The sequence below is a fragment of the Leucoraja erinacea genome, chromosome 7 (assembly GCF_028641065.1).
Source record: "Leucoraja erinacea ecotype New England chromosome 7, Leri_hhj_1, whole genome shotgun sequence".
NCBI classification, from domain to species: Eukaryota; Metazoa; Chordata; class Chondrichthyes; order Rajiformes; family Rajidae; genus Leucoraja; species Leucoraja erinaceus.
In genome coordinates, this window is record NC_073383.1 from 25,735,521 (window position 1) to 25,748,109 (window position 12,589).

At 43.2% G+C, this 12,589-nt stretch overlaps 1 protein-coding gene across 7 annotated transcripts in view; it reads left to right on the forward strand.

The window, feature by feature from the left end:
- erich2 (glutamate-rich 2) overlaps window positions 1-10,386 on the forward strand; it is a 68,319-nt gene extending 57,933 nt beyond the window's left edge. For 6 of the 7 annotated variants that reach the window (XM_055638016.1, XM_055638014.1, XM_055638017.1 and 3 more), the window contains 2 exons: window positions 7,654-7,820; window positions 9,106-10,386. In XM_055638016.1, the coding sequence (XP_055493991.1) occupies window positions 7,654-7,799 (146 nt within the window). In that variant the 3' untranslated portion in view covers window positions 7,800-7,820; window positions 9,106-10,386. Of the gene's footprint in view, window positions 1-7,653; window positions 7,821-9,105 lie in introns of those variants that run through there. The other variant, XM_055638021.1, reaches the window with a different exon arrangement.
- Window positions 10,387-12,589: the final 2,203 nt, after the last annotated feature.

Below are 12,589 nucleotides of genomic sequence, written 5' to 3' on the forward strand. Positions count from 1 at the left end.
TCCACCTTCAACATTCTATCTCATCAGCTAAGTTGTTTATAAACATTGTGAGTTAATTGTGGTCCCATGTGGGATAACGCTCATCACATCTTGCCAATTTGGACATGTTCATTATCCCTGCTCCCTTTCTTTTGCCATTCATCCAATTTGCTTGCTAATTTGAACAATTACGATCAGGGGAGTTCCTTAGGAAAACACTTTTGACTATTCAACCAAGGTATTGCCCATTTTCCCAAATTAAATACGGCTACAGTGTAGATGACTATCTCTAATTATTAGAGGATTGTGCGTTAGCCATAGCGCTTAGCAACCTGGTGCTGGGAGTCCCACAGCAGTGGAGAGAAAAAAAATAATTGCCAAGGTACGGGATTTAGATGGTGGGTGTAGGGTTCAAGTCAAGTCAAGTCACATTTATTTATATAGCACATATAAAAAACAACTCTCGTTGGCCAAAGTGCTTTACATTTGTTATAAGAATAGCACAACAAAACAGACTACATACATATTAACATGTAGCCCTCACTCAGAGGACATCAGGAAAGACTTGGAAGTATAGATAAGTCTTTAGTCTTGACTTAAAAGAGTCGATGGAGGGGGCAGTTCTGATGGGAAAGGGGATGCTGTTCCACAACCGCAAAGGCGCGGTCGCCCCTGAGCTTATGCCTAGACCGTGGGATATTCAGCAACCCCAAGTCGGCCGATCTGAGGGGCCTGGAGGTGGAGTGGTGGGTGAGAAAACATTTTATGTAGGTGGGGGCAAACCCATTGAGGGCTTTGTAGAGTAGTATTTTGAAGTTTATAGGGGGCCAGTGGAGAAGGCCAGGATCGGGGTGATGTGGTCCCTTTTTTGGGTGCCCGTCAGGAGTCTCGCTGCGGCGTTTTGGACCAGTTGCAGGCGGGACAGGGAAGATTGGCTGATGCCAGTGTAAAGGGAGTTGCAGTAATCTAGGCGGGAGGAGATTAATGTGTGGATGATCTTTTCCAGGTCATCAAACTGGAGGAATTGTTTTATTTTAGCTATCATCCAAAGCTGAAAGAAGCTAACTTTTACCATGGCATTGATTTGTTTGTCAAATTTCAGTGCTAAGTCAAATATCACAGGGTTGGGATGAGTAGCTAAACTAAAGCCTTTAGTCAGACCTACATAGCAAAGGAGAGCATTGCTGCAACACTTTGAGTGATTTTGGAGACTGGTAAATATTAGACAATAGACAATAGGTGTAGCAGTAGGCCATTCAGCCCTTGGAGCCAGCACCGCCATTCAATGTGATCATGGCTGATCATCCACAATCAGTACCCCATTCCTGCCTTCTACCCATATCCCTTGAGTCCGCTATCTTTAAGAGCTCTATCTAAGTTTCTCTTGAAGGCATCCAGAGAACCAGCCTCCACCGCCCTCTGAGGCAGAGAATTCCATAGACTCACAACTCTTGTGAAAAAGTATTTCCTCATCTCCGTTCTAAATGGCTTTCCCCTTATTCTTAAACTGTGGCCCCTAGTTCTGGACTCCCCCAACATGGGGAACATGTTTCCAGCATGACCAAACCCTTCATAATCTTTATACGTTTCAATAAGATCACTTCTCATCCTTCTAAATTCCAGAGTATACAAGCCGAGCCGCTCCATTCTATCAACATATGACAGTCCCGCCATCCCGGGAATTAACCTTGTGAACCTACGCTGCACTCCCTCAATAGCAAGAATGTTCTTCATCAAATTTGGAGACCAAACTGCACACAATACTCCAGGTGTGGTCTCACAAGGGGCCTGTACAACCTCAGAATGACCTCTTTGCTCCCATACTCAACTCTTGTTATGAAGGCCAATATGCCATTCGCTTTCTTCACTGCCTGCTGTACCTGCACGCTTACTTTCAGCGACTGATGAACAAGGACCCCCACATCCTGTTGCACTTCCCCTTTTCCCAACTTAACACCATTTAGATAATAATCTGCCTTCCTGTTTTTGCCACCAAAGTGGATAACCTCACATTTGTCCACATTAAACTGCATCTGCCATGCATCTGCCCACTCACCCAACCTGTCCAAGTCATTCTGCATCCTCATAGCATCCTCCTCACAGTTTACACTGCCACCCAGCTTTGTGTCACCTGCAAATTTGCTAATGTTTATTTTAATCCCTTCATCTAAATCATAAATATATATTGTAAATACCTGCGGTCTCAGCACTGAGCTTTGCAGTACCCCACTAGTCACTGCCTGCCATTCTGAAAGGGACCTGTTTATCCCTACTTTTTGTTTCCTGTCTGCCAAACAATTTTCTATCCATGTCAGCACCCTACCCCCAATACCATGTGCTCTAATTTTACCCACTAAACTCTTATCAAATGCTTTTTGAAACTCCAGGTACACCACATCCACTTACATCTACTTACAGTATATCCTCAAAAAATTCCAGAAAAATGGTCAAGCATGATTTTCCCTTCATAAATCCATGCTGACTCGGACCGATCCTGTTACTGCTATCCAAATATGCCGCTATTTCATCTTTTATAATTGACTGCAGTCCCATGGTGCTTTCGAGAGACGGGAGGGCTGTCATTTGTGGGCTTGCTGGTGCACCTTGCGAGTCGGGGTGGGGTCGTGGGACTGCAGTTGGAAGCTGTGGGCCAGGGGTGGACTGTTGTTTCGTTATCACATGACCTTTGTTGGCCCGGAAAAACGGATAATCCAAAAAATGAAATCAAGGGTGTGTGTTTAACCACGACTGTGCGCCCATATTATACTCCAACTCCATTTACAGGTTTGCAGATGACACCACTGTAATGGGCCGGACCTTGAACAATCCCAAATCAAGTTGCTGGAGTATCTCAGCAGGACAGGCAGCATCTCTGGAGAGAAGGAATGGGTGACGTTTCGGGTCGAGACCCTTCTTCAAACTGATGTCAGGGGTGTGGGTAGGACAGAGATAGAATGTAGTCGGAGGCAGTAAGACTGGTGGGAGAACTGGGAAGGGGGAAGGGATGGAGAGAGATGGAAAATGAGGGCTAATTGAAGTTAGCGAAGTCAATGTTCATATCGCTGGGGTGTAAGCTACACAAGCGAAATATGAGGTGCTGTTTCTCCACTTTGCGGTGGGCCTCACTGACAATGGGGAGGCCCAGGACAGAAAGGTCAGATGGGGAGTGGGAAGGGGAGTTAAAGTGCTGAACAACTGGGAGATCAGGTAGGTCAAGGCGGACTGAGTGGAGGTGTTCAGCGAAACGATCGACGAGCCTGCGCTTGGTCTCGCCGATGTATAGCAGTTAACACCTGGAACAGTGGATACAGTAGATGAGGTTGGAGGGGGTGCAAGTGAACCTCTGCCTCACCTGGAAAGACTGTCGGGATCCTTGGATGGAGTCGAGGGGGGAGGTAAAGGGACAGGTGTTGCATCTCCTGCTGTTGCAGGTGAATGTACCTAGGGAGTGGGTGGTTTGGGTGGGAAGGAACAAGTTGACCAGGGAAAGGTCTCTACGGAAAGCAGAAAGCGGTGTAGATGGGAAGATGTGGCCACTAGTGGGATCCCGTTGGAGGTGGCGAAAATGTTGGAGGATTATGTGTTGGATGTGACGGCTGATGGGGTGGAAGGTGAGGATAAGGGGGACTCTGTCCTTGTTGCGAATGGGGGAAGGGGGCACAAGAGTGGAGCTGCGGGATATGGCGGTGACCCTAGTGAGAGCCTCATCTATAATGGAAGAGGGGAACCCCCATTTCCTAAAGAATGAGGACATCTCCGATGACCTGGTAGGGAAAACCTCATCCTGGGAGCAGATGTGGCGTAAACGGAGGAATCGGGAGTAGGGGATAGAGTAAGGGATTGAAACATATAAGATTATTAAGGGATTTGAAATATATAAGATTATTAAGGGATTAGAGGCAGGAAACATGTTCCCGATGTTGGGGGAGTCCAGAACCAGGGGTCACAGTTTAAGAATAAGCGTTTGGCCATTTAAAACGGAGATGAGGAAAAACCTTTACACCCAGAGAGTTGTGAATCTGTGGAATTCTCTGCCTCAGAATGCAGTGGAGGCCAATTCTCTGGATGCTTTCTAGAGAGAGTTAGATTGAACTCTTAAAGATAGCAGAGACAAGGGATATGGGGAGAAGGCAGGAACGAGGTATTGATTGTAGATGATTAGCCATGATCACAGTAAATGGCAATGCTGGCTTGAAGGGCCAACTCCTGCACCTATTGTCTATTGTTTATTGTCTTTACAGGAAACAGAATAGGACAAAGTGTAGTGTAGATAGCTATGGAAGTCAGTAGGTTTGTAATAGATGTCGGTCAATAGTCTATCTCCTGTGATGGAGATGGTGAGATCTAGAAATGGTAGGGAGATGACAGAGATGGTCCAAGTGAATTTGAGTGCAGGATGGAAATTAGTTATGAAGTTGATCAAGTCTGAGTGCATGGGTGCAGGAGGAAGCACCGATGCATTCGCCAATGTAGCGGAGGTAGAGTTCAGGGATGGGGCCAGTGTACACCTGCAACAGTGATTGTATGACATATCCTACAATGAGGCATGCGAGTGCCCATAGCTACGTCTTGGATTTGGAGTAAGTGGAGAAGTCGAAGGAGAAGTTGTTGGAGGTAAGCACCAGCTCTGCGAGGCGGAGGAGAGTATTAATAGATGGAAATTGGCTGGTTCTGCGGTCGAGGAAAATACAGAGGGCTTTAAGACCTTCCTGGTAGGGATGGAGGTGTAGAGTGACTGGACATCCATAGTAAACATCAGGTAGCGGGGGCCTGGAAAACAGAAGTCATTGAAGAGCCGAAGAGCGTTTGAGGTGTCTTGGACGTAGGTAGGGTGGGATTGGACGAGGGGGATAGGATGGAGTCGTGGTATATGAAAATTAATTCAGTGGGACATGAACAAGCAGAAACAATGGGTCTGCCAGGACAGTTCTCTTTGTGGATTTTGGGGAGAAGATAAAATCGGGCCGTGCGGGGCTTGGAAACGATAAGGTTGGAGGCTATAGAGGGCAGAGAGCCGGAAGTAATGAAACTGCAGTTGATGATTTACAAAAAAGACACAAAGTAACTCAGTGAGTCAGGCAGCATCTCTGGAGAAGATGGACAGGTGACATTTATGGTTAGGACCTTTTTTTCAGATAATCTGTGAACTCCACCTTAAAAAAATGTTTGTGGATCTACATTCTAATCTCTCCTGCGATTTATAATGTCATCATTAATATTTATGATATTGACGTATGCCCTTCCCATTATTACAGTGTTGAAAAATAGAAAGAACTAGACTAATTGGGACCCGTTGGGTCCCTGTCACACGGGAGGTCTGGTCCCCCAACGTAACCCATTCCCCAATGCAATATTCCACCACTCACCTGTTCCCCCAATGCAATCCGCCCCCTCGACGTAATATTGCATCACTCACACATAGCCCGCAACTGCGCAGGCACGTCTCATTTCCCCTCATCCCCCAGCACTCCCTCTCCCTTCTTTTCACCCTCCCTCTTCTTACTCCTCTCCTCCTCCCCTCCCTCAATCCCTCCCTCTCTTCTCCCTCCCTCTCCTTTCCCCTACCCTCAGTCACTCCCTCCCTCCATAACTCCTCTCCCCTTCCTACCCCTATCCTATCCCTCTAGCCCCCACTACTCACCTCCCCCTATCCCCCCCACTATCCCTCCTGACCTCCTCCACTGCCCCCCTCTCCCTCTATTCCCACTCCCTACCTTCCCCACTCCCCTCTCCTCCTCCCCTCCCCCAATCCCTCCCTCACCTTTCCCTCCGTTTCCTTTCTCCTACCCTCAGTCACTCCCTCCCTCCATCTATAAACAGCAGCATCTGCCGTTCCTTCCTCCGCAGGTCATTCATTGTTAGCTGTGGTTTAGATCCCGTTGACTTGACGATTGGACCAGTTTGCATCGTGCGCGGGTGTGTGTGTGTGAGTTACTCAAACTCCGTGCAAACTGCTCGGCCACTCTGCAACCCAACTCTCCCTCCCTCCCTCTGCCTACTTCGGCTCAACCACCGCTCGGCCCGTCCCTGCCCGCTGCTGCCGCTTGGCCCGTCCTTGCCCTGCCCACCTGCCTGCCTGCTCGCTGCCACCGCCGGGCTGCGGGGAGGTGGGGATGGTATCATTGTTCGACAAGGTGGGCACCTCGAATTTCGATGAGCTGATGGATAAGATCTCCTCTGAGAAGGCCGTGAGGGTGAGTTACCGCAACGGTGTCGGCGGAGGAGATGAACGCGGGTAGATGGGACCGCCATTGCCCATAGAGGGGGGAGAGGGGTGAGTGATGTGGGAGAGAGAGAGACGGGACCAGGGCCTCCAATGAACCCCCCCCCTCCCCCCCCCCCCCCCCCCCCCCCCCAGCGGCTGCCGCCGGTGGTGGGGGAGACGATAAACAAGTTACAGTGAGGTGCGGAGCGAGGGGTTTGTGAGTGAGGCGGGACAGGCGGGTGGGTCAGGAAGGGGCGTCGCCATCCCGGCCGCGGCATTGACTGACAGGAGAAGAGACCAATCTGGAATGGCGCTGACTGAAATGAATCTGCGCACGCACGGATTTTAAGTTTATAAACCTCGATAACTTTTACAATATACCACTGATCGGAACGTAATTTGTTGCACTCGAGCACGGTCCAGCACGGAGAACGGTCAGTAACCTGGCGAAAAATCGTAGCGCAATAACATACCGTTTTTGCGCAAATAGAAGATGTGGATCACAGACATGTCCGAGACACTACATTTGGAAAACATTAGGCTTGTCTTGGTGGAAAAACCAGATCAATTTCTTAAGACATGGACACTCCTTACCGAATTCTTACAACAATAGTATGGTGCAACACAAATTTAATCCAATGCTGGGTTGGGTGAGACGGGCGAGGGGGGGGAAACGAGGGGCAAGGTATATCTCCACTTTTTTCTTTTTTTTTTTTAATTGTTATTCCTATATCTTTCTGCTACACTGCTTTGGTAGTTTAGGGGATTTTCTTTTGTCCTTCTTCAATCTATTTTTTCACTTTCTACTTCTTTTCTTTCTTGTTTTCTCTTTCTTTTCTTTATTCATTTTCATAATTTAGGTTATAAGGTTAAAAATGAAACTGTACAATAATTGAATAATTTTAGAAGCTGAATGTTTTATCTCTGTACAATTGCTTGTAATAAAAATTTAAAAAAATTAAAAACACCCCGCAAACGGGAAGAGCACAAGATCAGAGTTTTAGTTATGTATATAGATATAGATATAGATGCATCATTATTTATTTTGATTTTTTTTCATGATTTTGAAGATGTTGATTGGGTATTATTTGTAACCACTTTTCCAGTGGGAAAGGGATCTTCATCCCCCATATTATTGTAGTGAATCTGCTTTTTCATTTTATAGATTGGAGTATGGGCTCTGTGCAAATAAAATATGGGCTCTGTGCAAATAAAACTCAATTCACCCTGTTCCTTAATCTTCTGTCCTAAGTATTCATTCACTTTGTTATTGTTTCTAAATTTGTTCCGCATGATTAATTATAAATTAAGTTCTCAATCATCTCTATTATCTCTTCTTTCTATTCATGCTTATGGATGTTGCAATGCCTGCTATTATTTTCTTTATTTTCTATTACCAATGCATTGGAAAAACTTAATCTGCAATAAATTTGTCTTTAACTATGCCTGAATTAACAACTTTCATTTAGATGAAGCTGCATCAACTCATCAAGATGATGGGGAAGAGAGTAATGAAAGTGACAACAGTAATGAAGATGATAGTGAAGATAGCAATGATGAAAGTGAAAGATCAGATGAAGAATCTATTGCTTCAACTGAAAGTGAAAATACATAGACACCAACAATTTCCATTAAAGTATGTTCACAGCACTACTAAATCTTAAAACAGCAAGCTTCATTGTCAATTTGTATTATACTGAATCACTTGCAACAAGTTATGTTCAATTCATATGTTTAAATGCGGTACCCTTAGATGATAAGAGAAAAGTAAAACACCTTAAGAACTTTGATCATCAAACAACTATTTGTAATGTTTGGACTTTCTTGCACATTTAAGTGTCAAGATCTCTCTATACCTGGCTTTTTAGTAGATATGGCTGTAACTATCAATAATCACGTTTCAGATTATTTTATGATGGATTACAAATCAAGTCTTGCTTCCATCCAAGACATTTGTCCAGCAACTACTTGCTGAAATTGAACAAGAATCAAAATTAAAATTATTTCTTGTCAGAGCAGAGGGGGTTTAAAATGGCTTAAGCGTCTTCCATTTCTAATGCACTTGTGTTATGTGATTAAACAGATTTCTACAATTAATGCATGTGGGTCTTATATTTGAAGACTGTGATAACATGTAATTCTACTTCTCATATTCCTTTCTGCACAACAACTAAAGTATCTAGAAAGTCAGTAACTATTTATATGAGCAGTTGGAAGTTTTGGGTTGTCTTCACTTTCAAGTTTGGTCATAAATGGACGTTTTATATCAATGTTGGATCACTTAAGGAATACTGCAATTTAAAAAAAAATGTGTTGGTCAAACCTTGCATTGTTTCGCAACTCGTGAATGTGCAAATGGCTGAGTTTTTGGAAATGCATGTGTGTGTTATCTAGGGGAAATGTCAAATCTGAAAATTTAAACCTAAAATTTAAAATAGGTTTAAATTTTCAGATTTGACATGTCCCCTAGATAACACACACACAAATTTCCAAAAACTTTTGCAAACGTGCAAGTATATCATATCCTCCCATACAGCCACTTTTCTGCCCCAGGCACACATTCTCTTTAATGCTTAGGGTATGATCTAAGTAATATGCAAGATTCTAAAAATGATGGTCTTAAATCTGCAAAATAAGCAGAAATTAAATACATGGAAAGATATTGGATCAGATTAAACAAAAGTGCCATGATAATTTTCAATTTAGAGCAATAATTTTGACAAAAATAATCTGGTTCTGTTTTGTTTTGACTATTTTCATTTAAACAAAAAAATAATTATATGTCAGGGTACCTAGCTTTGACAAATTATTAAGACATTGTGAATGAAATTAAATTCAGCAAAGATGTTGTAATCAACCTGATGATTTTTTGCAATTAGTCCCTCTTCAATTAATTATATACTAATTTATCTCCCTTGCAGAATCTGGCTAAGTAAATCTTTCAAGCAGTTTTCCCAATATGAGACATGGTACAAGAACACAATTCTCAGAGAAGAAATGTACATAATATGTTTGTATGTAATATTTTATATTTTATAGAAATGTACAAAGAAGCTGAAACAAAGGTGTATTTAGCACGTTCTACTGGACAATTTGCAATTATACAATTTGGAAGTTTCAACATTAATTCACTTTGACTGTTAATACTCGAGAAAGCAAATGAATCATTCTAATGACTATGTTTGAAAGTTGTAACTTAGAAGTGTTGAAATTGTTTTAGAGTACAGAAGTAAATGTTAAAGAATTATTTGTGAATCAACCAAATGAATATATATTTAAAGGAAACCATGCAAATAACTTGCATTACTCTTGTTCCAATAATCTGGAATGACAGTAGGATACTAGAATCTTTAGTCATTGTACAATAAGCACAGACTCTATTTGTCATACTAACTTTGCATTTATGATGTATCATGTTGCTATCACCTAATTTTTCTCATTCAATCAAAATATTGAAGAGCTAATATTTTAACAATGGTAAATGTTTCTTTCCCCAACAGGAGGCAAGAAGTATGTATCTCTGTCTTGTGCAGTGTAAATAAATTTATCCCGTTACAAATTAATGCTACAAAAGTGTTGTGTGGTGTACTTTTGCTACCTGGACAAAGCAGGTGGTTCACTTCTGCATTTTGAACTGAATGTTAATAATTTCTGTTCAAGAAACATAAGGTTAGTAACTAGCTATTGGAGCAAAATGCTGCACTGGCAAAAATAGAGTTTTGTAATATTTTCTTGATACCTATTTGTGCATTGAAGAATTAAGATTCATGAGAAGGATGAGAAAAGTTGCTTTTAGAATTTCATGAACTAGTGCACAATAGTTCTATACACCAACAATTACTAGTATCTCGCCACCTAAAATGTTTTGTATTCTTTCTTTGGAAGTGAATTACCTTACCTTTAACCATTTCCCTCATCTAAACCCTGGTATCATCCCGGCGAGCGGTCCTGGACATCGGGCCGCCCGTATCTGCAACTGCGGAGGGCTTGGGGAGACCCTGACCACGGGGAACAGTGGAGGAAGAAGACTGACTTTGGTGCCTTCCCACACAGTGGGAAACTTTGGTTCTGCTGTGTGGGGATGTTTTGTGTTGAATTCTATAGTGTGTTGAGTCCTGTTTATTTTTATTGTATGGCTGTATGGGAATTCATTTCACTGTGCCATCTGGCACATGTGATAATTAAATTTATTTATCTTGTAACTTGTTAAATCTGCCATCTTCTTGCCCAATTGTTTAACCCATCTATCTATTTCATTTGAGAACTACTGGCATCCTCATCACACCTGGGATTTAGTTTAGAAATAATATGCTTTATCTTTTTATCTAAATCATTTATGTAATTAAATGTGGACAGTCAGGATTCAGTGGCACCTAGTCATAGAGCTATTCAACGTATTTGTCATAAATAAAAATGGAAACAAGCTCTTTGACCCAACTCATCCATGTCTACCACGATGCATAATTGATCTAGGCTCGATTGTTTGGCTTTATCCTGCATACCTTACGCCTTTAGTAATAAATAGACCAAGTGGGACCCATTGGTCCCTGTCACATGGGAGGGCTTGACCCCAAACGCAATATTCCACCACTCACCCATAGCCCCCAACTGCGCAGGTATGGCTGATGGGTTCCCGTTGTGACGACAGAGATCCCCGTTGTGATGCGAGTCACGGCAACCCTCCCCAACTGCACCTCGCCAACCCTCTTCCTACCCCTATCCTCCATTTCCCTCATCCCCTCCTTTTCACCCTCCCTCTTATCTCCCCTCCCGGCCTACTCGACTCCCTCACCTGTCCCTCCCTTCCTCTATAACCCCTCTCCCCTCCCTACGCCCACCTCTACTCTATCTCCCTGCTCCCCCACTCCTCACCTCTCTCCTATCTCACTCCCCAACTGAACACAATGTTTAAATAACATTTATCCTCCACTCCACCCCTGTAAAAGGGAGGCGGAGGGGGTAGAGGCAGCACCTACCCAGGTCGTAGAGCAGCAGCCTCCCCAGCAGGCGCCAGGGCCGTGCGAGGGTGCTGCCAGCATGGACCCGAGCAAGGCCCGGAGCGATCTGAGGAAGGTCAAAAGCAGCGGAGGGCCGGCCGATTGTGGCTTCCACGAGGGGAAGCCTGCCCACCTGCGTGACAGATGATCGGGCTAGGGAGACGGAGAGGAGGTCATCCCCAGTGATGGCCAGAGATCGCCAGTTGGGATCGGGATCACCAGCGAAGAAAAGGCGTCACAATTCCCCGAGTCCCTGCGATCAATGGAGGAATTGTAGGTCTCCATAGACGGCCTCTCCCAGAGGGAGTAATGGCCGCCACGGTCACCTTCCCATCGCCCTACCTCGTACCTGCGCGGCGATAACAGTCGCCTGCCGCCATGTTCTAGAACTTCAAGGAGCCCTGCAGAGCGCGCAGCACGACCTGAGCAGCAGTTTAAAAACGCAAAGTGACAAATTTAAAGAAGTAAAAGTTAAGAAGCCAAGAAGTACAGAAGACACAACAGAGGTGACGTCACTCGCAGCATGAGCAGAGGCAGGCAGTCAGATCCATTGTGACATCATCAGCGAGACCATCTCGTTTATTTTCTAAGTTATTTGAGATTGTGAACATTTTCATAAATAACTTGAGAAATAATGCATGAAATTTTCAGATAAGGCAATTTTTGATTTCATGGGATAGATCTCTACTGGAATATGTTAAAAAAAATTCTCGTTAACGCGTCGTTTCTTCGAGTAGATTTGATCACACACAAACAATTACACACACACACACACTCACACTCATACCCATTTTTAAATCACTTTATGACAAAAACTGTCCTGTGAAACAATATAGTGATAGGCAAAAACAAACAAATAGTTCATGGATCACTAAGGGTTTAAAAAAATGCCTGCAAAAAGAAAAACACTCTATATAGATAATTCATAAAATATCGAACTTCAGGAGAGACTAAATATAATAAATATAAGAATAAATTAACCAATATTATGATATGTAAGAAAGAATACTATAATAAAATATTAGAGAATAATAAAAGCAATATGAAAGGTTTATGGAACGTGCTAAATGGTATTATTAGAAATGGATAAAGAAATACAGGTTAGTATTTTATTGAGGATGACAAGACAATAAATAATATAGATGATGCGGTTAATGGTTTTAACAAATTCTTTGTATGACAGGGTGGGTATAATTTGAGAGGGAAACATAATTTTAAAAAAAACTCTATGTCAGAACAACTCTTAAAAGGATGTGCATACCAATCTGTGGGGTGAATTTGTGGAATGGTCTGGAACAGGAGATAAAACTTAGCACAAACATAATTCAGTTTAAAAAGATGTACAAAAACACTTTTTAAAAGGGTATTGGGATGAGGATAGGTGATGGTGAGTGGGATATTTGTTATA